The following is a 27750-nucleotide window of genomic DNA, read 5'->3' as shown; positions in this document are numbered from 1 at the left end:
TAAATACTTCCTTGTAAATTTTTATTACTTACAATTCTATGACCATGGCTTTGTGGCTGTTCATCAAGACGATGACAAGGTTTGTTTGAGCCTGGATTGACCTTGGCTCATTATTATAAGCATATATAATACTGCTGTAATCTCTCGCTGTGTATATTAAACATGGCAGGGTTTTTTTGTTTTCATTCTGGCTTGTTGCGTAAGCGTATCTCTGTAAACCAATAGCGTTCAGCTACGTGTCTATCTCCGCCTTTTGGTACCCTTTCTCCTGTTTGGTACCCTTTCGAAAGGGTGCCGAAAAAGTTGTATGGTATGGTACGGTTTGGTTCGGTACGCCTTTTGACAGTGGAAACGGCCATAAAAGCGTACCAAACCGAACCGTACCATACCACTCAGTGAAAACGGGCCTTAACACTTCTGAAATGCTATCTGTTTAAGCAGTAGGTTTTTATATTCCTCTCTGTGTCATTTCTTTGCTGGTAATTAGTTTTTTTCTGAACGCTACAAGTGGCTCAGACTTGCTCATTCAGAGGCAGGAACCAGTGGATGTGCAACAACTTAAATCATTGGGTAAACACAAAACAAAAGTTTTCATCAGGAGCTCCTTTACGAGACTCCACACTGGCTCCAACGGGTTTATGCGGCTCTCTGCCCACACTCGTCAGTGATACCAAGCTGACCAATCACAGAGCTTGTGCTATGCGTCGTTGCAACGTGTAGTTACAGTTTTGGAGAGGTGCGCATTAGCGTCGACGAGAGCTATGCGACTAAGGCTGCGTCGGACCATACACGTGCGCTTGATGCAGAAGTATAAATCAGCATTTAGACATTTTTAGCTCCACCCTCTTTTCAAAAAAGGGCTGGAGGCACAATCTCATTTGAATTTAAAGTGACAGTCACCAAACAGCACAATTTGAATCGAAGCCTAATGCTTTGTTCATATCAGATAGGGCAAGCATGGATAAATCAGAAATCGTGCTATTCGTGTGTAAATAGACGCGTGAACATTTTGACTTCATTCGCTTCATTCACATGTCAAATCTGCTTCATTCGCAATGCTAAATGGCTAACATGGATGTGATTGACAAAATAGCTGTGCTTATATGCTTTATGAAGGCTGAAAAACAGTGAAGATTCGTTTGGAGCCGTGTCTGAGTCCATTAGATCCTTTCAGAGGTGCACCCAGCTCTTGAGTTTTTTAAACTCTTCCAGAAACTTAACCTGGATAATGTAAGATTTCAGCTGCGCTTCCAAGTGAGCCAAGCCCAGTTTAATCAACTGTCGCCCAGTGTCGACAGGAGTACTTTTTCCCAACAACTGGCGCTATGTCATAAGCACGCCTTTACAAAAAAAGCTCCTGATTGGCTAACGCGGCACTAATGTCTGCTGAAGTTCAGATTTTCCAACTTGAGCGATTAAATCAAATCGCGTCAAAAGGCTCAACTCATTCATTAGCACGAATCGCATCATTTGCACCGCCTCATTCATGCGTATTGCACCTCAGGATGTCCATTCGCGTTTTTGCATTGACTTAATATGTAAATCACTTGAGCTTAATGCTTCTTCCGCGACTAGTGTGAAGGCAGCATAAAATGGGTGGATTCAAAGAGTGTTTAAACATTATAGGTTTTTTTATCTGAAACTTAACATACACACTCATCTGACACTTATTTTACTTTTTTTACATTTGTAAAAGATGTATCACTTGTAAGACTATGTCCCCTTTAAGGCAAAAGGAATAGATTTGTATTTCATGAAAATTTGCGACAGTGAAGCATATACACTCATTTGCATTGTACAGGAATTATGCTTGTGTCTACATTATGCAGGGGTATAACTGCAGCGTTTTAGTTTTTTTTTCTCTCTGGTTGGTAAAAGTAAGAAGTGTGTCCTCCAAACACTGCTCTGATTTCAAACTGTGTGAATTTTAGAGCAACTATAGGTCATGTTTAATTAGGGGTTAATGTCCCAGATTAATTGAGTGTAATTCTGTGGTTCTTTTTAATGGCTCTAAAGCGACCACAAACGCCGGTCGATGTCAGGTCGCTCGTGAAAGAGCTCTTAGAGATATAACAATAGAGAAATGGCAAGGGCACAGCATCTCCATAAATCTGCCTAACCACAATTGCTTACATTTGTATGTGTGCATGCACGCGTGTGTGTGTGTGAAATGTGAATGCATGCGACAGATTTAATCCTGCCAATAACAATGCTTGCTGTGATACAGAAAGTGTGGGGGATACAATAAAGCAGCCAGTGAGCTATTGTTTATGGTCCACTGTTGACCTGTTTATGCACACTGGGAAACAATGGCTGCTTCTGTACAGTAAAACCAGCTGTAACTTTAAGTAGATGCGTCAGGATTCTTGTTGAGGCAGGACACATTGTCATCAGCTATCAGATTTGGAGATCCAGAACGAAAGTGACAAGCACCTGAAGGGGGTCGAGGAGATGAGCTGCATCTCAAGGGAATGACAGAAATAGACCAGCAAAACAAACCAAAAAAAGCTGAGTGAAGTTTCAATAACATCCCCCAAGGTCTTATGCTAAACACAGTGCTGTTGTTGTTGCATTTTTAGAATAGGGATGGGCATTTTAGTCACTTTTTCCAGTTTCAGGAAGCATGATGGAAAGACTTTGTTGTCCATGATTGAATCCTTCAACAGGATCTTGTCTTTTCTTTGGTGCATAATCAAAAATGTTGTGTCATATCTTGCTTATGTAATCTAAAGGAATTTTCTTAAATGGCTCCTATATTACCCCTTATGCAAGATGTAACAAAAGTCTTTGGTGTCTTCAGTATGTGTCTGTAAAGTATCGGTTTTAAAAACATTTTAAACTTGTAAAACCTATTCTTGAGGTGCAGCTGATCACAGATAGTTGGGACAGATCTTTAAATCCCAGTTTCTTTGCAAATCCAGCCTTAAGGATATGATTATATACATTACTATGGAGACATGTTAATATTATGCGGCTGTCAATCAATTCAGTGGGTAGAAAAAGAACACACTGCTATGGGACCAATTGCGGTGGGACCAATTAGCAACCTCCCGCTCTCTCTCGTGAAGCAAATACGGAAGTAACTGAAACTGCAATTCATCAAAATTCCACTAGTCCTGGCTCCATAATAGAGCAGATTTCTATTAAGCCCACAGTTAAAATGGTTTACTTTACAACAGAAAAAAGGTGTTTACGGCCTGGTATAAAGAACGATTTTGGTTCATATAGATATTATAACCCTTTTTTGACAACTGTGAGGGAGTGATTTTTTTTTTTTATAACTCATCTGTTTCCTTAATTTTAGGTTATAATAAGTTTATATAATTAAGGGCGTGCCTACATGGGTGACAGCTAGGTCTCGTTGATTGCCGACCTCAGGTGATTCCGGCTGATTAGCCTCTGAACTCGCCACATACATTGTATTTTTGTGTTGTTTTATGTGGCTTTACACAGTCAGTTGCCTTTTGGAATTATTTCCTACATTTATTAGACAATATGGCATGCTGTGTGAACTTTATTGTGCTCACAAACCATTCAAGTTGCCTCCATTTCCCAGGTGAGTGAAATTATATACTTGTATATCATCTCTATAAATGTATTTGTTTTATTTAAGATCATTTATCATTTATAATGTTCTTAAGCCCTGTAATACACTCCAAAATCTGACAGATTAAGTAGCTGTAGGCTGTAGAACTTCTGAAACGTTGTGATAAAGTGTTATGTCTGGATTTGATAAATAGGCTTGCAACACAGACTATATTTAAAGTATTTGGAAGTAATTTGCGTTTCCCTCCTGTAGAAAAACATCATAAGAACAATGTTTAGTGGCTCAATGTATTACAGCAGTGTTTTAAAAGTCTAAACACTGTATTGATATAGTGTACAACCAAGCACAAGTGGTCAGAAAACAAAAGAGTCGCAGGTAATGAAGTACCAAGCGTTTCTCCCAAAGAAAAGCCAATCTAAGCAGAATGCTAGCAGGCGTAGCTCCACTCACGCTCTGTCTCTTTGCCCTTGTTTGGTATCCCCCAGTCGGTGCGATGACGTGCGAACAAAATGGTGAATGTTTGCCACGCCTACTTGTAGCTTCTTTTGAGATCTTCAGAAACCCATTGGTGACGTGACGAATACTACTTCTGTATCTTTTACAGTCTACAGGTGAACCTTAAAATTGCAGGCATTTGGGTTTTATTTTATCATCAGGAGAATTAAAATGAGACTTGTTGTGTTTATATCACTTCACTATGACAGTGGACAGGACACACTAAACATAAACCCAGTTCTGTCCAAACAGCTTCCAACAGTTGGTTTTGCATCATAGGTGCCTTTTTTTTTTTTTCTTTTTTGCAGAAGTGAAATGTATCTAGGAAACATTTTTGGCTTTGCTAAGGGTTAGTCTACTAATTACATGGTAAGCAAAAACACAAAACAGAGAATTCAATGCATGTTCAAGTTTTTTTCCCCACTTTGTAAAACAAACAAAAAACAAAACAGCACGTTCTTATAAGTTTTGACACTTGGCTGCTGGTTTAAGCTGGCTGTTGCTGTTCATGAGCTGGTAAGCTTGTCCTATGCTGGTTTTTAGCTGGTCAGAACACAACTAAGGACTAGTATCAAAACACAAACACAAACATTTGGTTCTTTAGCTGTTTTCTGTTGTTGTTCTATTTAGCATGGCTAAGTAGTTTTTCGGCTTGTAATCATATGGTAACCAATGTAAGCGCTATAAAGCATCAGTAATTGCTCTCTATTGAGTAATAGTGGTTCTTTAGGGTAGTTAAGGTGCTACATACAGTATCACTGTCTTTCAATATAGCTGCTACTGTATGTACTGTATCAAGCGGTTCTCCTATGAATCAGCATGCTTTAAAAAACAGGCTTGCTAACTGAAAGTAATTGACAATTGTAAGGAAAATATTTAAGTTGACTAATTGTTAGCTTCTGTGATAAGTGTTATGCTACGTAGTTTACCTTTTGTGGTCTGGGGGTTTTTGAGCCATGGGGAAATTTTGACATGCCTTGTGTTTTTTCAGTTTCATGTAAATAAATATTAATGGCTAAAGTTTGCTAACTCTGTGTTTAGCACAAAACTGTGCTACAATAGCATGCAGCACGTATTCAGAAGTTTGTATTTTGAAGCAAAACGGCCACATGTATGATTTATAACTGAAATAAGGTCAGAATCTAATCAGGAATATATTTTCACAACTTTTGTTTATACTAAATTTGAAAGGGTTTTTGCAGCAGAATTGTTAATGGTTGTTTAAAAACAAGTACTGGATGTTTAATTGGACCATTTTTAGCTACTCTAAGGCTAGGAAAATCTAAACTGTCAGATTGCAAACTGACTATTTTGAGTCATCTGTAATTTAAAAGGCTAAGCTGTTAGCTTTAATTTGAGTTTTTAGCTTTGGTGTTATATTATTTGAAAGGCTAAACTTTTTGCTTGCTAATTGCTGACTGAAAACACAAAGGGGATTCATTAAAGTATGTTTAATTTGACTGTTTGTAGCTTCATGGATATGTAATTTAAAAGGCTTTGCGGTCAGATTGTTTAACTAAATGATAGCTGAAAACAAAAAGGGTATTAAATGTTTAACTTTTAGCTTCTTCAAATGTAATTTAGCCTTGCTAATTAAGGCTACCTCAAAGGTTACTCAAACCGTCTGTAAAATGTTTAATAAAAGTTAAGTCATTTAAATGAATTTACTGCACCTATTTTCATAGCTAAGATAAACTTCAGACTCTGAGGAATGCTTTCTTCAAGAAAATACACTCTTGGGAGAATCAGACTACGAGGTTTCACCAACAAAACAAGAAATCTATCAGTGTTGTAACAATAGTTTTGAAAAAAGATTTGAGGTCAATCTTATTTTGGATGGAGAGTGAGACAGGATGGGCTCCGCTAACGGTAATGGACGTGCTTCATCCCTGTCAAGTAAAATCTAATGAGTCAACTAAACTAGACTAAAATGAATGGAGAGCGAGACATAAATAAAACAGCGCAAAGTTGGAAAGGCGGAGCTATTTTAAGCTGCTGACGGATTGTTTCTTTGTTAAGCTGGAGCTCATTTGCATGGCAGCAGGCACATGAAGATGACCTCACTCTCACTTTATCACGTACACATACAGAGAGAGAGAGACACACACACAAATTCTTTCTCAAGAGAGTGTTTGCACGTGTGTGTGTGTGTGTGTGTGTGTGTGTGTGTGTGTGTGTGTGTGTGTGTGTGTGTGTGTGTGTGTGTGTGTGTGTGTGTGTGTGTGTGTGTGTGTGTGTGTGTGTGTGTGTGTGTGTGTGGTAGATCATTGTAGTGTATTATCATTGTAGCTATTTCTCAAGGCTGAGAAATAGCTTCTGGTTTTGGAGATTTGCTGTGTAGTTTTGCATCTTAAGTGAAATGTTTTAGAAATTGCGTGACGAAAAGATTTTGTGTATAAGCAGTTTGAAAAAAATGTAAATGTGATATAGGAATATCAGTTTACTATATAATGGTAGTAATGTTCTAAATAGAACATGCAAAATAATGTGAGATCATGCGTCAACAGTCACATAGTATATTTAAAAAATGTTTCTGAAGCTTTTTCTGATTTTTATTAATTATTGTGCACTGAATTTATCAATTTATGTGCCCTTTTTTTTCGAGATTGTGAATACAGTACATAGCCTTTTTAAAAGAATAAAATATGTATAACGCCATAATTCCATGCAAATGTCAATCTTACCAAGAAAAAAATGGTTTTCACTCAAATAGCGAAACCGTTTATAATTTTTTTTCTATAAGCAAGTATTTTACAGTACATTAACTTACTCAAATGTCTCTGTCAATGTTTTCAAACTATTATATTTGATTTGTCAAAGTCCTATATTTAGCAATTTCACATCTGTCACATCTATGACCAAGCTTTTTTCTCATAAACTCTGATATTTTTTGGGGTTGTGCTGTTTAAAGGTGCTGTAAGTAAGTTTTTGACTCTTCTAAAGCATAAAAATACCATAATATGTTTGCAGATATTTAGGAAATATGTAAAGTGAACATGCTTATTTATCTGAAAAACTATTTTAAAAAATTATATCGCTATCTTTGTTTTAGTTCTTTTAACCTACCCAATGCCAGTTTAGACGATTATTATTTCAGCCGCCCTAGGTTGCCGCAGTGGAAAACTTATTATATTTGTTCTATTGGGCGAATTCCTGAATCCTCAATTTGCTGTTTATGTATTTGTTTGTTTTACAGTAAGCCTCCTGGGGGAACGACGTACATTTTGCCGATCAGTATATACATTTCTTTCTTATTTTGCTCATTAAATGTGTTCCCAGAAGACTGTGTATTATGATAGCGATGTTGAAAGATTTTCCTGGTTTTGGATGGTACATACTGTAGGAAGGTGAACACAACAGTGTGTGGCATCATGTTGAAAGCCAAAATTAGAATGAACTAATTCTATTAATACTGTTAATACTATTAAATCTGCGCTAGGTGTAAGATTTGAAGTCCTTTTTCGAGTGCAGCAGGGCCTCCTGATGATTTGGGGGTCTTTAGCACTTAGATTCTGGGTATATGAGCACTATGGCTGTGCAATTTATAGAAAATATCTCATTTTTGGGACAGTTATTGCGATTGTCATTTAATTTTATAATCAAGATTCAGCTCAATAATCTGTATCATAGCTTCGTACTGTAGTGGGTGTTAGTTAAAAAAATGAACAGAAAAGATATTAACTTACTACAACATTTACTATTGAGTCATTGGCAAAACTATCAGTTGACTTTTTTTGCAAGACACTCCTCATATAGCTGCCTGTGGTGCTTTTTTAGGTGTTGGTTGTTGCATTTCCTTGTGATTTAACAACAATTCTCTTACAAAAGAACTGTTGTTGTTTGGTGTCTGTGACTTTGAAACCAAGATATTCCCATATTTCCAACGTGTTGTTTTTCTTTAATATATTTGTCTGTTACTGCTTCTGAAGCGGCAGACACCATCATCCCACTCATCCGCACATTCCTGTTTTTTTTTTTTATTACTATTCTGGGTGTTACACATAATTTGGTTGCGCAATTCAGATTGGGCAGAAATAATGTGTCCTCACTCAATTGGCTTGTAAGACTGTAACACACAGATGGCAGTCAAGCATCTGCTCTAGGTGGGAGAAATGAAATAATACATATATATTTCATATCCCAGCTTTCATAAGCAATTGCGATTCAATTTCGATTTATTACACAGCCCTAATGAGCACAATTATCTTATCACTTTGAATTTGTTTTACATCAGATTGTAATTTTTTTTTTTTAATCCATTATGCCGCCCTCCTGAAGTTTCATCTCTTAAAATCGTAAATATCGATCTTACCTGAAAATGAATATGGGATTGCTTGTGATTTATTACTCGTTTAGTCTGTAGTGTCAGTACTACTCATTTGCAGTGTGATTTCAGTATAGATTCTTATTTATTTGGATATTTCACCTTCAGCAGTGCATCACATAATTTAAAAGGTTCAAGGAATCTGGAATTTCAGAGTGTAAAGAACAAGGGCACAAGCCTAAGCTGAACAACCATGATCTGTGATCCCTCAGGCAGCACTGCATCAAGAATCGTCATTCATCTATAAGCGATATCACCACATTAGCTCAGGACTGCTTTGGCAAATCTATGTCAAGTACCACAACACATAGTTACTGTACATCTGTGTACTATGCACTGTGCCAAATGGAAGCCTTATGTTAACAGTGTCCTGAAGCGCAGTCGACTTCTCTAGGCTCGGAGGCATATGGGATGGACCATCATAAAGTGAAAACGGAAAATTGTTTGGTTTAGCATGTTAGATTAAGTTTTGCTTCTTTTTTGGTGATTTGTTTTGCTTGTGTTTTTTGTGTAGCTTTTTCTTGTGTGTTTTGTTCAACCTGTTATTTATTGTTTTGTAAAGTGTGTTAGATTAATTTAGCATGTTTTTGACATTTAGTTTTACTTGCATTTTTTGTCTATAGTTTTTCTTGTGTTTTGTTTGTGCAACAGGTTGTTTATTGTTTTGTTTAGCTTTTTAGATTACGTTTAGCATGTTTTTTGTCAAGTACCACAACTAGGGTTGTAACAATATACCGGTATGACGGTCTACCACGATTTGAACGTGCACGATTATCATACTATGAACAATTGCATATCAACGGTTTTAACCCTTAAAGACCGAGACAGCCGCCCGCGGCTAAAAATAAGTATTGCTCTTAAATGTTTAATAACTTTTGATCCGCTGATCTGATTCATACAATTCAAAGATTGGCATAAAGCTTTCCTGTGCTGTATCACATAACTTTGACGGACTTTCAGAGGCTCCGGAATCAGTGCGGTTACGTCATCAAAATTTGACAACGCTGATTTGACAAAGAAACGCTCGTCACTGTGTCTCCGGACAAACCAGACATGATACATTGATGCATTGTCCCTCCTCCATGCCCAGATTGGTTCAAACTCGCTATATCACAACCAATAAGCATAGGTTTCGCTTTTGTTTGTGGACCAACAATGAGCTTTTTGAACAACACGGAATGAGAGAGGCTGTACATTTATGCGCGCCTAAATAAAACGCAAAAAAAAAAAAAAAAGTTTTTCATGAAATAATTCTCATACTAAGTACTTTTGCATGCACAGCAGCACAGAAACATGACAAAACAGTGACACAGCAAAGACGAACTGCTGCTCTTGCTGTTTTCAAAAGACGCAAATGAAGGTGCAGCTGTTTGTTTGCATTGCAGACAACCATATCCAAATCCATATCCACAGACAACCATATCCATGCTGGCACATAAAACATAAGGATGTTCCATTATGAATCTAGTTTCGTTATGTAACTATTTATAGTATAGTAAATATTTATATCTATTTTTTTACTGAGGATTTGCACCATGTTTATTTGGACTTTATTTGGACACATTATTTATTATTTTCTTATTTTTTATTTGTTCATTGTAAGTGGTGTTGTTTATAGTAACTGAAAATATATTATTTGGAAAAAATCAATTTTGCTTCACTGTTCTATTATTTTGTAACATACCGTATACCGGGAAACCGTCAAACCGTGGTATTGTTTTAGACGATTATCATACCGTAGGGAATTCATACCGTTACAACCCTAACTGCAACACATAGTTACTGTACATTTGTGTACTATGTACTGTGCCAAATGGAAGCCTTATATTAACAGTGTCCTGATGCGCAATCGACTTTTCTAGGCTCGGAGGCATATGGGATGGACCATCATACAGTGGAAACGGATGATTGTTTGGTTTAGCATGTTAGATTAAGTTTTGCTTCTGTTTCGGTGCTTGATTTGCTTAAGTTTTTTTGTGCGTGTCTTTTTCTTGTGTGTTTTGTTCAACCTGTTATTTATTGTTTTGTTTAGTGTGTTTAATTTAGCATGTTTTCGGATGTTTTGTTTTTCTTGTGTTTCATTTGTTTAACATGTTGTTTATTGTTTTGGTTAGCTTGTTAGATTAAGTTTTGCTGTTTTGGTGTTTGGTTTTGTTTTGCTTACTTTTTTGTGTGTAGTTTTTCTTGTGCTTTATTCAACATGCTATTTATTGTTTTGTTTAGCATGTTTTTGTCAAGTACCAAAACACATAGTTACTGTACATCTATGTACTATGTACTGTGCCAAAAGGAAGCCCTATGTTAACAATGTCTAGAAGCACTGTCGACTTCTCTGGGCTCTGAGACATATGGGATGGACCATTACACAGTGAAAACTTGTACTGTAGGCAGATAAATCATTATTTTAGTCAATCAACTTTCATTTATATACTGAAATCAAGCTGCAACTGAATGTAACTGACACTACAGACACAGCTCAACTCAATAAACCTGTAATAAATCACAAACAATTGCGTATTTATTTTCAGGTACAATCAATTTACAGATTTTAAAACATGAAACTTCAGGAGTGCAGCATAATGGATCCAAAAATTCAAAACCTGCCATCAGGAAACGGCTAAAACTCTTCAGTGTAACCTCCAGTTGTGAATCAAAGGAGCATTCCAAGCTGTACGATATGATGTGATTTCAACTTCTCATCCACTAACATGACTTCATCCTCTTTGCAAATGCATTTACCTTGTGTTAATGTCAACATAGTTTCAATTGAGTGTTAATGCCATAATCCAGATGTAATGGGAGACTTACATCTGAGGATTACATAGAGATTAGTTTTGATTTTCCTATACGTTTATTTCCAGAGCTAGGCTGAACCTAATAACCTTTCTAATTTATTTGGTCCCTATTGATCACTTTTTTTCACTTTCTGTGTCTCTCATTAGGTGAACTTCGTAGTGTGCCAGCTCTTCGCCCTGGTCACGGCCTTTTGGTTCAGACTTTACCTGCATCCCAGTAAGACAAGTCCCTTCATCCGGCATGTGGTTGCCACCCTGCTGGGCTTCTATTTGGCCCTCTTCTGTTTCGGCTGGTGAGTGTTTGTATGCTTCATATATCTCCGGTCTTTCACATTGATCCATAGCAGGGTCATTGATAGCTGGTTAGTGAGCCATTCAATTTATTATGAGGCTGTGGAGAGTTGGCTGAAGACCAGAGTCTCTCCAGCTGCTGAGCGCTTCTTTGGTGGAGCCATTTGTAGGGCTCTTTATTGATCTGTACATGTTTAAAGCAATACACAACGTAAGTGTAGGAACTCTGTCGGTTTTTTAAGAGGCCATTGTTTTGTTTTCTATTGCGTGGTTATTTGTGTTTTTTTTGTATGTGTGTGATGTTTTGTTTACCATGCTATTTTTGGTTGGTGGGTTTTGTTTTTGGGTGTTGGATATTGTTTTACTAGTATTTATTGTGTGTATTGGATAATGTTGAATTGGATAATGTGTCCTCAGTTTAGTGTATAGTATCAATCTGGCACAGAAAACATCAGTATATCAATATACAGTAGGCTTTGCTGAAAGATTATCCTAAGGAATAATAATGGTATTAAAGAATTTTCTGAGGAATAATAATGGTATTAGAGATTTGAAAGGAAATTGATATTAAGAAGCAATCATAACGAAAACAACAGATCCTATCAATGTTGTAAAGTGTAGACTGCCCATAAGTAGTGTATACTGTAGCTGAGGGCAAAGAATCAAGTTTTAATTGAGATTGTGTCTTCTATCAAATTGCTCTTTTCTTACAGAAGCTTTAAACAAATGCGCATGCTGCAGTGATGCATTAAATGCATTAAATTGAATGCATTAAATTAATTGATTTCCTAAAAATTCTACACACAATACCCCATGATGACAATGTGGAAAACGATTTTTTGAAATTGTTATTAATTGTATGCAAATTGTATTAAAAATAAAAAACCTGAAAAATAAAAATAAAAAGTATTCACAGCGTTTGCTCAATACTTACAATACTGTTGATGCACCTTTGGCAGCAATTACAGCCTCAAGTCTTTTTGAATATGATGCCACAAGCTTGGCACACTTGTCTTTGGGAATCTTTGCCTATTCCTCTTTGCAGTACCTCTCAAGCTCTATCAAGTTGGCTGAGAAGTGACACTGTACAGCCATTTTAACATCTCTCCAGAGATGTTCAATAGGATTTAGGTCCGGCCTCTGGCTGGGCCACTCAAGGACATTTATTGAGTTGTTGTGAAGGCACTCCACTGATATTTTGACGGTGTGCTTTGGGTTATTGTCCTGCTGGAAGATGAACTGTCGCCCCAGTCTGAGGTCAAGAGCACTCTGAAGCAGGTTTTCATTCAGGATGTCTCTGTACATTGCTGCATTCATCTTTCCCTCTATCCTGACTACTCTTCCAGTTCCTGCTGCTTAAAAACATCCCTACAGCATGATGCTGCCACCACTATGCTTCACTGTAGGGATGGTATTAGCCTGGTGACTAGCGGTGCCTGGTTTTCTCCAAATGTAACGCCGGCATTCACTCCAAAGAGTTCAAGTTTAGTCTCATCAGACCACAGAATTTTGTTACTTATGGTCTGAGAGTCCTTCAGATGCCTTTTGGCAAATTCCAGACTTCTGTCTGGCAATTCTACCATACAGGTCTGATTGGTGGATTACTGCACAGATGGTTGTCCTTCTGTAAGGTTCTCATCTCTCCACAGAAGAACGCTGGAGCTCAGCGAGAGTGACCATCGGGTTATAGATCACCTCTTTGACTAAGGCCCTTCTTCCCCGATCACTCAGCTTATATGGCCGGTGAGCTCTAGGAAGAGCCCTGTTAGTGTCAAACTTTTTTTACTTACATATGATGGAGGCCACTGTGCTCATTGGAACTTTCAGAGCAGCAGAATTTTTTTTTGTAACCTTCCCCAGCCTTTTACCTCGAGACAATCCTGTCTAGGAGGTCTACAGACAATTTCTTTTTCTTCATGCTTGGTTTGTGCTTTGACATGCATTGTCAACCCTGGGATCTTATATAGACAGGTGTATGCCTTTTCAAATCATGTCCAATCAACTGAATTTACCACAGGTGAACTCCAATTAAGCTGTTGAAACATCTCAAGAATAATTATTGGAAACAGAATGTGCCTGAGGCCAATTTAGAGCTTCACATCAAAGGCAGTCAATACTTATGTACATGTGATTTTACAGCTTTTTTATTTGTAATAATTTTGCAACAATTTAAAAAAATCTTTTTTCACATTGTCATTAGCCGCATTTCCACTATCAGGCCAGTGCGAGCCAGGGCTTATATCGGGCCAGGCCGGGCCAATCGCCCGGGAGGTTGAGCAGTGAGGCCGAAATCATGTCGCGTTTCCACTGTGGGGCTAGTAGCTCGCAGCGCGTCACGCAAACCCCGCCCCCAGAACATCCCCCGAATCGAACGTCACTCAAACCGCCCACTTCAGCGAGAATCATGCAGATAAAGCACACCATCACATCATCACGAAACTATTAAAATTAGGACAACCAAAACAAACAAATGACACGTTACTGTACAGCAGTACAACGCATGTCTATACGCACATGCCTGTGTGTTTTCATTCATCATATTCATTTACTCGCCGACCGACTGGCATCGAAATCCAGTGGTCTTGCCACCAACGGAGGGACCCGGAGCGCAGGGAGCGCACACATCCATAATATAATACCACATTATAAAATTCTCCGTTAATAACTCGATATAAAATGTTTTTTATAACATCTTCTAGACAGAATCTGTCCAACATTCATCCCAAATGCTCCGGAGAGAACTGAAACATGATTTTTCCCCCTATAGGCTTTATGACACTTAATAGGTGATTCCCTTTATTTAAAGATGTTGCTTATTATATCTTAAGTAAAGGAAAGTGTTCAGTGTTTCAGCACATAAGAGCAGCACGTAATAAAATAGAGCCTATATTTCGTTGCGCTCAGCAGCTATGCACTATAAAGCTCTTTATGTATTTAAAATGTCCTTTTTTAATTTTACCACGTTATATAAAAACATACACACTTGTTTGAGGACACAGAACACATTTTGAACTTGCAGTTTTCCCCGTCAAAAAAGTGCTGCGCGGCTGCAGACAGAAAAAAAGGTTGCCTAGTTTCTGCGTTCACTCACCCCGAAAATGCTCTGTTTGCATGATTTGATTAATTTCATCGTATCCAAATACTTTATAATTAATATTTAAAACATTTTCCGGTGTTTATTTATTTTTAGTTTTTTAGAAAATATTTAAAATCTTTTTTCAAAGAGGCTTTTGAAAAATGAAAGTTTAATATAAATTTGAAACAGTTTGATATAGTACCTAATTGTTATAGCTATAGCTTTTGTTAGTTTTATATTGGTTTATTTATTTAATGTGATTTTATTATAGGGCTATCTAATATTTGTACTTCTTTAAATTATTTCAATATAGGGCTATTTTATCTAGATATGACACTATTGTTTTGAGCCTACAACAGTGGACATGAAATTTGTAAAGTTTAATGTCCTAATGTTGTATTCATAAAGTGTATTATCTCTAAAATAAATTAAAACAATAAAAATAAAAGAAAAAAGCCGCTCGCGGCATCAACAGAGCTATGAATGGAGCGCTTTTTTCGGTCTCACACACATACACAGGCATTTAAACGTGCAAAAACACACTTATTAAACTTGACAAAACCTCTTGAAAACCTTTACTGTCTGCTGTGTCTTTATGGTGTAAAGATTATTATGCGTTATTGAAACATCAAAGATGCAGCAAAGAAAGATCATTTTATGCAACAGCCTTACATTTAAAAGAGAAACTTAAGGGCGATCATATGCAAAAAAGACCCCAGCCTATAATTTGTTCCAGATGTTTTCTTTCCCTTATTTATTTATTTGTTTGGCGCATGTACTCGAGTGCGACCGGAAAACTGTGCCCGCCTCTCCTTTCACTCCGCCCCGAAGCCCCGGCTGGCCCTCCTTGGCCCAAGGTATTCGGCGGGCCGAAAAAGGCTGGCCGTTGGCCCCGAGAAAGCCCCGCTTTGGCCCGATTAGGCCCCGGAAGTGACAGTGGAAACGCCACTGGCCTTGGCTCGCCCTGGCTCGCTCGCTTTAGGCGCGATAGTCGAAACGCGGCTATTATGGAGTATATGGGCCACATGGTTGCGCAATAGGTAGTGCTGTCGCTTCACAGCAAGAAGGTTGCTGGTTCGTGCCTCGGCTGGGTCAGTTGGCCTTTCTGTGTATAATTTGAAACCTGCGGTCTGTATGGGTCCTAACGCCCTAGTATAGTGAAGGGGACTCTACTGCTCAGTGAGTGCCGTCTTTCGGGTGAGACGTTAAACCGAGGTCCTGATTCTCTGTGGTCGTTAAAAATCTGAAAATATCCTTCGAAAAAGAGTAGGGGTTTAACCCCGGCACCCTGGCCAAATTTACTCACTGGCCTCTTTCCATTATGGCCTCCTAACCATCCCCATATCATAATTGGCTTCATCACTTCTGTTGCGTCATCCAGGTTTATTCCCCCCAATGTGTAAAGCGCTTTGTGTGTCTAGAAAAGCCCTATATAAATGTTGGAATTATTATTGTTATTATTATTATTATTATTATTCATAGAGTATCACAAAAATACATTAAAAAAATTAAAAGTAGTGTCCAAAATTCTGAGACCACATTGCTTGGTGAAAGATTTTTCTTTTCCTCATGGGTGAAAATATATGCAGAATTCCTATTATAAAAAATTTGATTCTAACATAAAGAGAGGTTGCATTTGAAAAGTAGTTACACTTAATAAAGACAGGACAAATTCATGTAATCATCATATCACAAGTAGTTTTTCTTTCAGAGGTGTGTGATTTAAATTGCACACACTTTTTAAAATTGTTAAAGTAGGAGTCATGCTTAAGCTGACTATTACTGTAAAAAAACATAAGCACAGTGTATTGCATCTCTCTTAGCAGACGTCAGTCTACCCAAAACACACAGGAAGTTATTATGCAAGACCTCTAAAACAGTGAAGTTACCCAAGATAAGAGCAGAAGTAGATGTCTTTTAGATTTAAAAGAAATAAATTATCATGTTGTCTAACAAAAAATAAATTAATAAAAATACGACGACTGTCTGAATATTGTAAATCAGGCAGATGTCTTTGGTTGTGTAGCAGTTTGTGTGTGTGTGTGTTGGTGTGTGAAATCAGCTGTTATCATGTGGCAGTGTGATTTTTCTTTACTCTTTGTCCAGCAGAGACTCATTTGGCTCATTTACTCCAATAAACACTCTTTCTAGTGTTATTGTTTGCGATTCATCAGTGTAAGTATTCTTAATCTTTCATCAAAATGCTTTTGCTTTCTCCACCCATCAAACAACCTTCCTTTTTAGCATCACATATAGTATGCAGTGTAGTCTACAGGTTAAGATAGGACACTGTTAAAGGGAACGTTTACCAAGAATAAGAAACGAATCATTCTTTACTTACCCTGGTGTTGTGATTTTTTTTTATTATTTTTTTTTAAATTTTAAATAAGCAAGAATTAACAAAAAAAAAAGCTAAAGTGTTGATACAAAGGTCCTATATCCTGCATGCTTTATATTACATGTGTTCTTGGGATATATATTTGAGTTTCATAAAAACACAATGTGTTATTTGACAAAAAGTCCTGACCTTGACCACTGGCCTTTGTTTATTCATGACTATTAACGTGGCAGTTCATTCTGACTCACCCCAAAAAAGCACAAAAATCATGTGACGCAAATCACAAACTTCTCTAAAGTAAATAAATATTCCTGTTGCATTTATCACAACAAGTTAGAAAGCTTTAATTTACAGGGATAGTTTGGCCAAAAATTAAAATAAACTGACTATTTACTCCTTCCTCAAGTGATTATAAACCTTTATGAGTTTCTTTGTTCTGTTGAACACAAATTTTGAAGAAATCTAAAACCTGTAACCCGGTGACGCGGTGACGCAGTAGGTAGTGCTGTCGCCTCACAGCAAGAAGGTCGCTATATGCTCCGGTTTTCCCCACAATCCAAAGACATGTGGTTCAGGTGAATTGGGTAAGCTAAAATTCTCCGTAGTGTATGAGTGTGAATGAGAGTGTTGAGTGTTTCCCAGTGATGGGTTGCAGCTGGAAGGGCATACGGATAAGTTGGCGGTTCATTCTGTTGTGGCGACCCCAAATTAATAAAGGGACTAAGCTGAAAAGACAATGAATGAATGAATGAGTAAAACCTATAACCATTGACTTCCACAGTAGGTCAATGTATACAGGTTTCCAATATTTTTCAAAATATTTGTCATCTGACAGAAAAGTACCTGGAGGAATGTATTTCACGTTGTGAAGTTATAAACTAATTTCAAGAGGATCACGTGCTTATGATTAACCACAGATAGTCCTGCATTAGCTGATACATGATCCTCAAATCAGATGATTCCTAAGTCAATATAAATAACACTATAAACAAGTGTTCATTATACAACCATCTTCGTCTGGTAAAAACACCCCTTGCTCTCATTCTCCTCCCCCTTTACCTAGATTGGGTGGCACAGCAGCCCAGTGGTTAGCACTGTTGCCCAGCAGAACACCACCGGCTCTGGTCCTTGCCGGGCCTGTTGGTGTTTCTGTGCAGAGTTTGTATGAGTACAGGTGTGTCCTTTCTGTGTCCGCATGGGTTTCCCCCGGGTTCCCCGGTTTTCTCCCACCATCTGAAGACATGCGTCATATGAAAACTGACTAAACTGACTAAAACTGACAAAGCCAATTGGGCACCATAGTCTAGCTCAGAGCGTCAGTATTTTTCCTTCTTAAAGCAGTTCACCTTTAGCCACATCAACAGGGGAGTTTTTGAGACCTACCTGAGCTCAATCTCCCCTCTCGTCCTGTGAACAAGAGGAAAGTCTGGGCTGGAGGATCACCTGAGCTCAAAGCTCTCTCCCAGGACAGCATGCCAAATAAGCTTATTATAAATCATCAGCTGAATTCTTGAAACGCAACAAAAAGTACGCTGAGGCATTTCCATTGAGCCTGGGCTGGTATCATTATAAACTTCTAAAATGTAGTTTCATGGATTTTAAGCTTTTTATTTAATGGTACAATAAATTTTGATTATTTTTTCATCAAATCATAGTTTATAGCAGCAGAACACTTGGCAGATATGACATGTCATATAAGACCATTCTTTGATGTTTAGGCGTCTTTCCCCCTCTCTTTTTTTAAACGTATTGCTGGTCACAATAGAGTAGCTTGATTGACGTCAGATATTGCTGTTAGTTTCCTTAAGATTTTCCTGATGTGTCGTTTTATGATAGGGGTTTCAGTTGTGGAGTAGAATAAAGTCTGTTGCAAACAAAACTTACTGATACTTGAACATTTTGTTCTGTAACAAAAACAGTGCAGACTCACCCAAACATTGTTGTCTGGTTATTAATTGGAAACTTGACTTATATGTATTTCATAAAACATATTTCACATTTTTCATACGAGTGTGTCTAATATGTTCATAAGCTAAATTCTAAAGTTATGTTTACCACAGACAGAAGTCTTCTCATAAATAAGTCTATTAAAAAATTATGAAGGGATAGTTCACACAGATAAAATATTATTCCATGTACTCACACTTAAGTTGTTTTAAACTTTTACGAATTCTTTTCGTCAGTAGAACAAAAAACAAAATATTTTGATGATTGCTGAAAAATCCATAGCTTGAAAAACAGCCCAATGACTGTTTTTTTCCCAACATTCTTCAGTATACACTCATTGGCCACTTTATTAGGTACATATGTCCAACTGCTCTTTAACACAATTTTCTAATCAGTCAATCACATGGCAGCAACTCAATGCATTTAGGCATGTAGACATGGTCAAGATGATCTGCTGCAGTTTAAACCAAGCAGCAGAATAGGGAAGAAAGGTGATTTAAGTGTCTTTAAACATGGCATGGTTGTTGGTGCCAGACGGACACGGTCTGAGTATTTTAGAAACTGTTGATCTACTGGGATTTTCACACACAACTATCTCTAGGGTTTACAGAGAATGGCCTGAAAAAGAGAAAATATCCAGTGGGCGGCAGTTCTGTGGGCGAAAATGCCTTGTTGATGCCAGAGGTCATGGAGAATGGCCAGACTGGTTCCAGCTGATAGAAAGGCAACAGAAACTCAAATAACCACTCGTTACAACCGAGGTATATAGAAGAGCATCTCTGAATGTTCAACACGTTCAAACTTGAGGCAGATGGGCTACAGCAGAAGGCCACACCGGGTCCCACTCCTGTCAGCTAAGAACAGAAAACTGAGGCTACAATTCACACAGGCTCATAAAATTGGACAATAAAAGATTGAAAAAAAGTTGTCTGGTCTGATGAGTCTCGATTTCTGCTGCGACATTCGTTTCTCCTGCTGTATGGTGTTGATTACAGCTTCATGTGTAAGCTCTACTCTTTTTGTGAAAAAAAATATGTCTGGAACTTTTATTTTATATAAGCTCACACAAACAAGAGTTATTTTTTTCACAATTGTCAAATAGACACCTCAAACAAGCAACACAACAGTGCTAAAACATTTCCGTTAATTAGCAAAGTCTAACAAAATGTAATTGAGTGGTTTGGTTGCTTTTGTTGATTTGTGTAAAGCAGCATTAAAATCATTTGGCTGTTTTGGATGTTTAGTCTGTTAGATAAGGATCAATAGGCTCTTGGACTAATATATATATTTTTAACATATAATCAATATATCAAAATAAAACAAAGGCAAGTTTATTTATATGGCACATTTCATACATGGTAATTCAAAGTGCTTCACATAAACAGAAATAACAAAAGATTTGTATAAGAATATAAAAACAAAGAATAAAAATGATTTAAAAACAATCAAAAACAGATTAAAATGTGTTAAAACAGGTTTTAAAAGAATGTAAAGGAAAGACATAAATATATACTTTTAAAGATATAAAGATATACTATATTAAAGACATACTAAGAAAGACTATGGTCCAATCCCAATTCTATTTTTTTTACACCTTCACCTTTCCCGTGGCCCCTGAAACAGAGTGTCATCTAATGTGACAATGAGATCGTAACTTTACTGTGTATATATATCCTGGCCATATTCATTTATATAAACACATAAACACAACATTAACATTATAGCAGACACTGTATAAAGGTCATTCCCAGCCACTAGACTTTTTCTGACAGGTTATTGGAGTGTCATCAAGTGTCAGATTGCTGGAGACTGCTATACAGAAGTTATCGTTATGGAGTATAGATAGCTAAATCTATCAGTTTTTTTTAGGGTGTTTTTTTTTATAAGCATGATGGTAAAAAACATGAACGCCATTATGAATATGTCTTATTTGGTTTATTTTGGCTAGAATAAAAGCAGTTTTAATTTTTTTTAAAAGCATTTCAAGGACAAAATTATTAATCCCTTTTTTCGATAGTCTATAGAACAAACCATTGTTATACAATAACCTTCCTAATTGCCCTAACCTGCCTAGTACACCTAATTAACCCAGTTAAGCCTTTAAATGTGACTAAGCTGTAGAGAAGTGTCTTGAAAATATGTCTAGTGTCTAGTCAAATATTATTTACTGTCGTCATGGCAAAGATAAAATAAATCAGTTATTAGAAATCAGTTATTAAAACTATTATGTTTAGAAAAGTGTTGGAAAAAAATCTTCTCTCTGTTAAACAAAAATTGGGGAAAAAAATAAACGGGTCTAATAATTCTGACTTCAATTGTATGTGACTTTTGCAGATGCGCACATTGCTATATCAATGCTGAAACTATATTGTGCAGCACTAAATCAATTCAAGTTTACTTTTATAGCGCTTTTCACAATAATTATCATTCTAAAGCAAAAAATAGTTGTTGAAAGAGGTTATCATCAATATATAAACATACAGTGGTTAACCTGCAGTTATACAGTATATAGTGTATGAGATTGGATCCAGACTCTCCTAAATGATATCCTGTTCTCTTTGTGCTTGATTTCAGGTATGCCTTACACTTTCTGGTTCAGAGTGGTCTGGCTTACGGCGTTATGATCTTCACAAGTGTGGAGCACATGCACAAGTAAGTCCCAACTGCTTCCATCAGCATTAACATCCTCATCTCAAACCACTGAAGTGTGTTACAAGGGTCAAACTTTCTCAATAGTCTCATGAGTTGTTCACTCAGTTATTCATCCTGCCCCGTGATTGGTCTGGTGAAGATGAATCTTTACTACTCTTCAACCAATCCGTTTCACTAGTATCTGTAAACATCCATAGGTAAATGAGTGAGTCTGTTTTTATCATGACTCACGACTTCTGATCTGGGGTCAGATGAATGGATTTATGTGTTGGGTAATGTGTCTGTGTGTGCGTACTGCTGCTAAAAGGGGAAACAAAAAAATTCCAGTGCTCTTGCTAGTGCTATTACTATTAGCAACCAGTAATCAATGTTGATTAGCAATCAATGCTAGGGTGACACAATTGAACTAGTTAACTTTTATGGGGGTTTAGTTTTAACAGCAGGCTTTAGGCTTATTTATAACTAGTTTTCGGCTAGTTTTTATATTCAAATGCTGAAGAGGAAGAGTACTTGTGGGTTCAGCTGAGGCTTGTAATTTGGCTTTTATGTTGCAAGATTATTGTAAACACAATTCACCATGAACACTCTTGTAGTTCACTTAAACCGTTCCTAACTTCATAACAGGGTGTCCATAGGATCTTAAAAAGTCTTAAAATCTTTCAAATTTCAAAAACAAATTTTTAGGCCTTAATGAGTCTTAAATTCACTGAAATATTGCATTATGTGTGTTAAATATTAATTTTCCTCTGTCCAAGTAAAGCTACATGATTGAGCCGACATCCATCAAACCATCCATCATAAGAAAACATTTATTTTTTATATTTAAATTTATATTTAAGCTTTTTTTTTTTTTTTTTTTTTTGCAAAGACATACAATTTACAAAAGCATTTAGACATTTTTACAACAATTTTTCCAAATTAAATTCCCTAATCAGAGAAAGAAACTAATAGAAGTCGTACTTATGTAATTGTCTCCACAATAAATACACTTTTAACAATGTTAAACTTGTCATAAAAAAAAAAGAAATATTATGTTAAAAAAGTGTATACAACTACAGTTTTCTTGTTTTGACACATTAAAGTATGTTGCTAAGAAATACGAAAAAAATCATCATATATAATATGGATACATTATTGTTAGTGTTTAACCCTGTGTAAGTCTAAAAAAAATCTTTCAGAATGGTCTTAAAAGGGTGTTCAAGTGGTGCTGGTAAGGAATTAGATGCAAGCAGAGTACGGCTGTTATTAAAGCATACCACACCATCTGCTGTGAAAAACAGAGCTCATAACTGATTCAAGAGAGAACTGCGGTGCATTTTGACCATCTTAGATTCGATTTCTTGAACTGTATTTGGAAACCCAGCGTAAAATAAAAAGAACTATTAGGGATGCAGCTAATAACCACTATCACTATTAACTGTGCATCACGGTAAATTCACAGCCTAAATGCTTCTCAAGACTGCGTTTCTGCACGGAACCAAGCTGCTGCAACTAAACAGTTATGCCAGCTGTACGCTGGTTTGAAGTTCCATGCTTGTACACTGAATTGAATACCCACACATACTGGGTTAACTATGGCTGAGGCTATTAACAAAGGGTCATTCAGATGTAGCATCTTTTGCGTGTGCAAGTTTGTTATTTTTTTTGCATACTTATTAGGAGTGACGTGCAAGCGGTGCGCAGGTGGCACGATGCACTCACACTTTTTTAGTTGCGAGTCATGTAACAAGAGCTGTCCGTTCAGCTTTATACTTTGTATGAAACATACACGTTTCTACTCCAAGGAGAAAAAAATACAACATGAACATACCAAACAAGTTCATAGTTGATCAAAAGTGTCTTTCAGACTGAGGCTCTTTGACTACATTTGTTCTCTTTGAAAGGGAAATACTTAGCTAATATGTAGCTTAGATTTACATTAGACAATACTATTTTTTATTTTTATATTTATTTATTGATTCACTATTCTGTCATTTATTTTCAGTGTAAAATTGTAACTTATGTTTAAATGCCAAACATTTTTTTAATCATTTTTAAGTCCAAAGAGAAATAGATTATCGTTTGTTTTTATATTATTAATTTGTGCTGTATTATTAAGTTACTGAGCAGCAATATATAACACTTTAAAATATATGGAGTTTTCTCATTGTTTTCTAAACAAGTAGTTTTGAAATTAATAAATGCATAATAATCGTGATAACCATGAACTGATTATTTCTTAGACTATAACGTGCAACCAAAATCTACAATCGTTACTATTCTTGCTTCTAAATATAACAACGAAACAGTCGTACTGACCTTATTATTCACATATAAGAGGGCACAGTCATGTGGCTCGGGACTGCCCATCTTGTTCGCTTCCATTGATTTTTAGATGTTAAAAACAGCTCATTATGCTGCTGGATGTTGCAAACTGATATTTTCTTATTATAGTATTCTACTTTTTATGTATAGTCCTAAACACACTTGTTTTGAGAGCAAGTACTTTCACCGTTTTTCACCATTAATTAATCTTAGTCATTTCTCTTATTGGCAATTAAATCGGACGTACTAAAACAATGGCAAAAACAAACACATTTCCGCATCGCAGAATAAGGTCACTAACAGTAGATAAAAGCAGAGTTGAGATATATTGTGTAATGTATTGTTTTTGTTCAACTAACTTCTAAAATCAGCTTTATGTAGAACTGAATGCGTCTAATGAAATGAACTTGTTTCACATTGATATCTTCAAACCTAATTTTTCAATTACTGCCTATTTTCTTTGTGAAGCTGCTGTGGCACAATCTGCATTCAATAAAGCAGTCTAGAAATAAAAAAATGGCTTGACTCGAATACCATAGAAATGCATATCGCCAAGGTTTAGGTACTGTAAGTGTAGTTTATCTGTTCGGGGTCACCTGACCTTGGCAAACACAGCAGATTGTCTGCCATACATCAGATCTGCCAGCTTGGTTTGTGAACTTTGGCTTGTGGAAAAGGTCATGATGACAGGTTGACCATCGAACTCCTGCCTAGATGTTTGCATAATGCCATGATGTCATTATCAGTCAAGGAGACAACACAGAGCTGCTGTAGTGTGTAGATGGGTTCAGTGCACATGTACCACCTCTGAATAATTTCAACTTTTCATCAAAACCAGCCTAGATTGCTACTCAATATTTGATTGTGTATATGTGCTTTTTACATTTTACCTTTCTTTGCCAACACTTGCATTTTTGATAGTTAAAAAGTAAAATCACTAATAATTTAATAACACTTAAATTTTTCAGTATAAAAAGTGATTAGTTGAGTTAACTTAAAGTGACTAAATCACTGACTTAGAAGTAATAAAAAGATAAATTATTTGCGTGACTTAAAACAATTTAAGTCAAGGTAACAGTTTCAAGTCACAATGAATTCAAGTTTGACTTGAACTTAAAGCTTGAACTTTAGAACTGTGACTCAGTGCAAGCCATGTTAACAAATTTCAGCCATTCAGCAGGTAAATATAATAATGTTAAAAATGGTTCATATGTATTAATTAGATTGTAAACATAATCATTTCACTGGAGTGCAGTAAGTGCGCTAGTCTTTGCTTTTGAATGGCTGTATTGAAATTACTGTCATGTTTGTCTGGTGCAAACAGCCAAATTACTTATCACTGCCAGTCTTGTCACGTAGCATGTTGTTAGGACACGGAGTTACAATGTAACCTGCTCACCTAATGTTTACTTTTGTAATATTTGTAATATTTCCTAATTAATAACCTCATGTGGAACTCTGATTCTGCTTCTCATTTTAAAATCTGCTACTGTCCACCGGAGGTCGCTTTTTGGTCACGGATGCACATGTAAGAGGCTTTCTGAATTAATGAATAAAATACGCTGTTTTCTATCAAGGTAACCCAGGGTGCTGAAATATAAATGGCTAAACTGGCATTGGGCAGGTTAAATGACCAAAACAAAGACAGCCTTTCGGTACGTAACAGACATTTTCAAATCAGAATGTCTGTAGCGTTGTTTTTCAGATAAACAAGAATGTTCACTTAGCATATTTTTTAAATATCTGCAAACATATTATGGTATTTTAGGCTTTAGAAAAGTCAAACACTTACATACAGCACCTTTAAGGCAATGGGTTTGCTCAATTTTTTGAGTAAAGTAACTTTGCTTTTTTGAGTGTGATGATGTCATGTTTCTTGATTCGTCAGTAACATTTACATTTTTAATGCATTTCATTTATATACAGTACATCATTTTAAGAGTACAATCTTCTTAAAACTGTAAAAACTAGAAATAACAAGTATGATTTATTATTAAAGCAGAATGGCATGGTGTACGCTGGGAAAAATATCAATTATTTACATTGCAAAAATATGCAAAAAAATATGTAAATTGTTACTTGTCAATCACATTACCATATGCAGTAATTTAATGTAATTCACAAACTAATAATCATATGGGTTTGGGAGGGGGGTAAAGGGCATTAATAGAAGTGATGTCTTGTTTTAGAAAAAAATATTTAAAATTTCTAATTGTAAAAGTGCAAAATATGAATTATCCTGTTTAGAGGGGGAACACATAAAAAGTACATTTGCAAAAATCAGTCTGTAAAACATTACCTATGATTTAGTTGATGATAAAAGCATAAATAAATATATACAGTAAATAAACCCCCAAGATAACCAAGTTATATAACCATTTAGATAAGTTATCCTGTCAAGTCTTTTTTTGGAAGTGATTTATTTGGGAAAACTCAACACAATAAATATTATGTTAGTGTGTATATCTTCTTTATATATATATATATATATATATATATATATATATATATATATATATATATATATATATATATATATATATATATATATATATATATATAAAAGAAAAAATATATATTATATATACAGTATAAATATATATGTATATATTATATAAATTAAAATGTCTCTGCCAAATTCATATAAATGCAGTTACCTGTGTGTATGTATTTACTGATAATATATGATTAAATTAATTTACTTAACTAATTTATTCATATTCACTTAATTAACTATTTAAATGAAATCCATACGTTTCTAAATATATAACCATAATTATATCATCATGTAACATTACCACTGTGTATAGCTCATTTCTGGCAGCTGCTATTTTATAAGATACTTAATAGTTATTACGTCAATAATACATTAACTTTTCCTCCTAGAACAGTAATCCTAGTGCAGAAATTCAAAAAATAGTCCGGCCCATAGACTTTCATTCTAAATGTAAAAGAAATCAGACGTTTTTTTATAATCTGCTGTACCTTCCTTTAACCTACTGGACTTCTGATTATCAAACTAGACAAACTAGACCTTGGATTGAGGCATTTTGAACTGTGAGCATTGCAGACACTGAGATAAAGTGGCGGGTCAATGTCATCTGATTATAAAACAAGTCCCTTTTTCCTTCTGTTGGTTGTTTGTTGTTTGTGTCAGAAGAAAACTGTTGAAGACTGATCAGATGAACTTGTGTAGGGATGATGCATTGAGCACATTAGGGATGCAGAGCTACAATGCAGTGTTTTTGAAGCCCCGGGAGCCGATCAGTGGGTAATAGAGTGATGCCATGCTCCACTGCTCAGCAGAGATGAGAGGGCCAAGAAAAGGATGAAGGGAATTGAAAAACAGGGAAGGAAAACAGATAAAGAATGGAAGGTGTGTGTGTATCTCTCTGTGTGTTTGTGGGATCGGCGTAAGTATCTCTTTCGAGAGGCTCACATTACTTAACTGGTTTATTACCTGGAGTCATTAAGTCTGGCTGCCTATAAAACCAGCATATATTAGCAGCTAAAGTAATGATGCCAACACTTCATTTTACAACAAAACAATGAATACTTTATACTCTATTTTTTCTTTGGTCACACCAAAATGACATGGCATAATCAATGAAATTTTTTTTTTATTGTAGTGTTTTTTTTTTTTTTTCAACAGAACAGCAGTGGTACTGATATCTTGTAACAACATGTACAGCAGTTTTTGTTAGATGTTCTAACAAATGCATACAAATCCTTTAAAGCAAAGACAAAAATAAAAGGAGATTATAAAACTTGTTTTATAATTTTATAAAATTTAGAAAGACATTGTACCCTCAAGAAAAATCCAAAAGGAGGACCAAATGCGCCAGAACACCTCAGATCTTTAATGTAAATCATAGGTTTATTTTTCCAACGGTAGAAGTCATGTTGCCTGACTCAGCCACATACTGTATTGACTAAAGTTATCTGAGCAGTTGACCATAATAATAATATACATTTTTTGGC

At 36.1% G+C, this 27750-nt stretch overlaps 1 protein-coding gene across 3 annotated transcripts in view; it reads left to right on the top strand.

Moving 5' to 3' along the window:
* mboat2a (membrane bound O-acyltransferase domain containing 2a) overlaps positions 1 to 27750 on the top strand; it is a 111660-nt gene that overhangs the window by 38665 nt on the left and 45245 nt on the right. For all 3 annotated transcript variants that reach the window (XM_694203.8, XM_073927793.1, XM_073927792.1), the window contains exons 2-3: positions 11309 to 11454; positions 21388 to 21465. In XM_694203.8, coding sequence (XP_699295.3) covers positions 11309 to 11454; positions 21388 to 21465 — 224 coding nt within the window. The remainder of the gene's footprint in view (positions 1 to 11308; positions 11455 to 21387; positions 21466 to 27750) is intronic.

Source organism: Danio rerio, chromosome 17 (assembly GCF_049306965.1).
Source record: "Danio rerio strain Tuebingen ecotype United States chromosome 17, GRCz12tu, whole genome shotgun sequence".
In the NCBI taxonomy this organism is placed as follows: Eukaryota; Metazoa; Chordata; class Actinopteri; order Cypriniformes; family Danionidae; genus Danio; species Danio rerio.
This window is presented reverse-complemented; position numbering and strand designations above follow the sequence as displayed.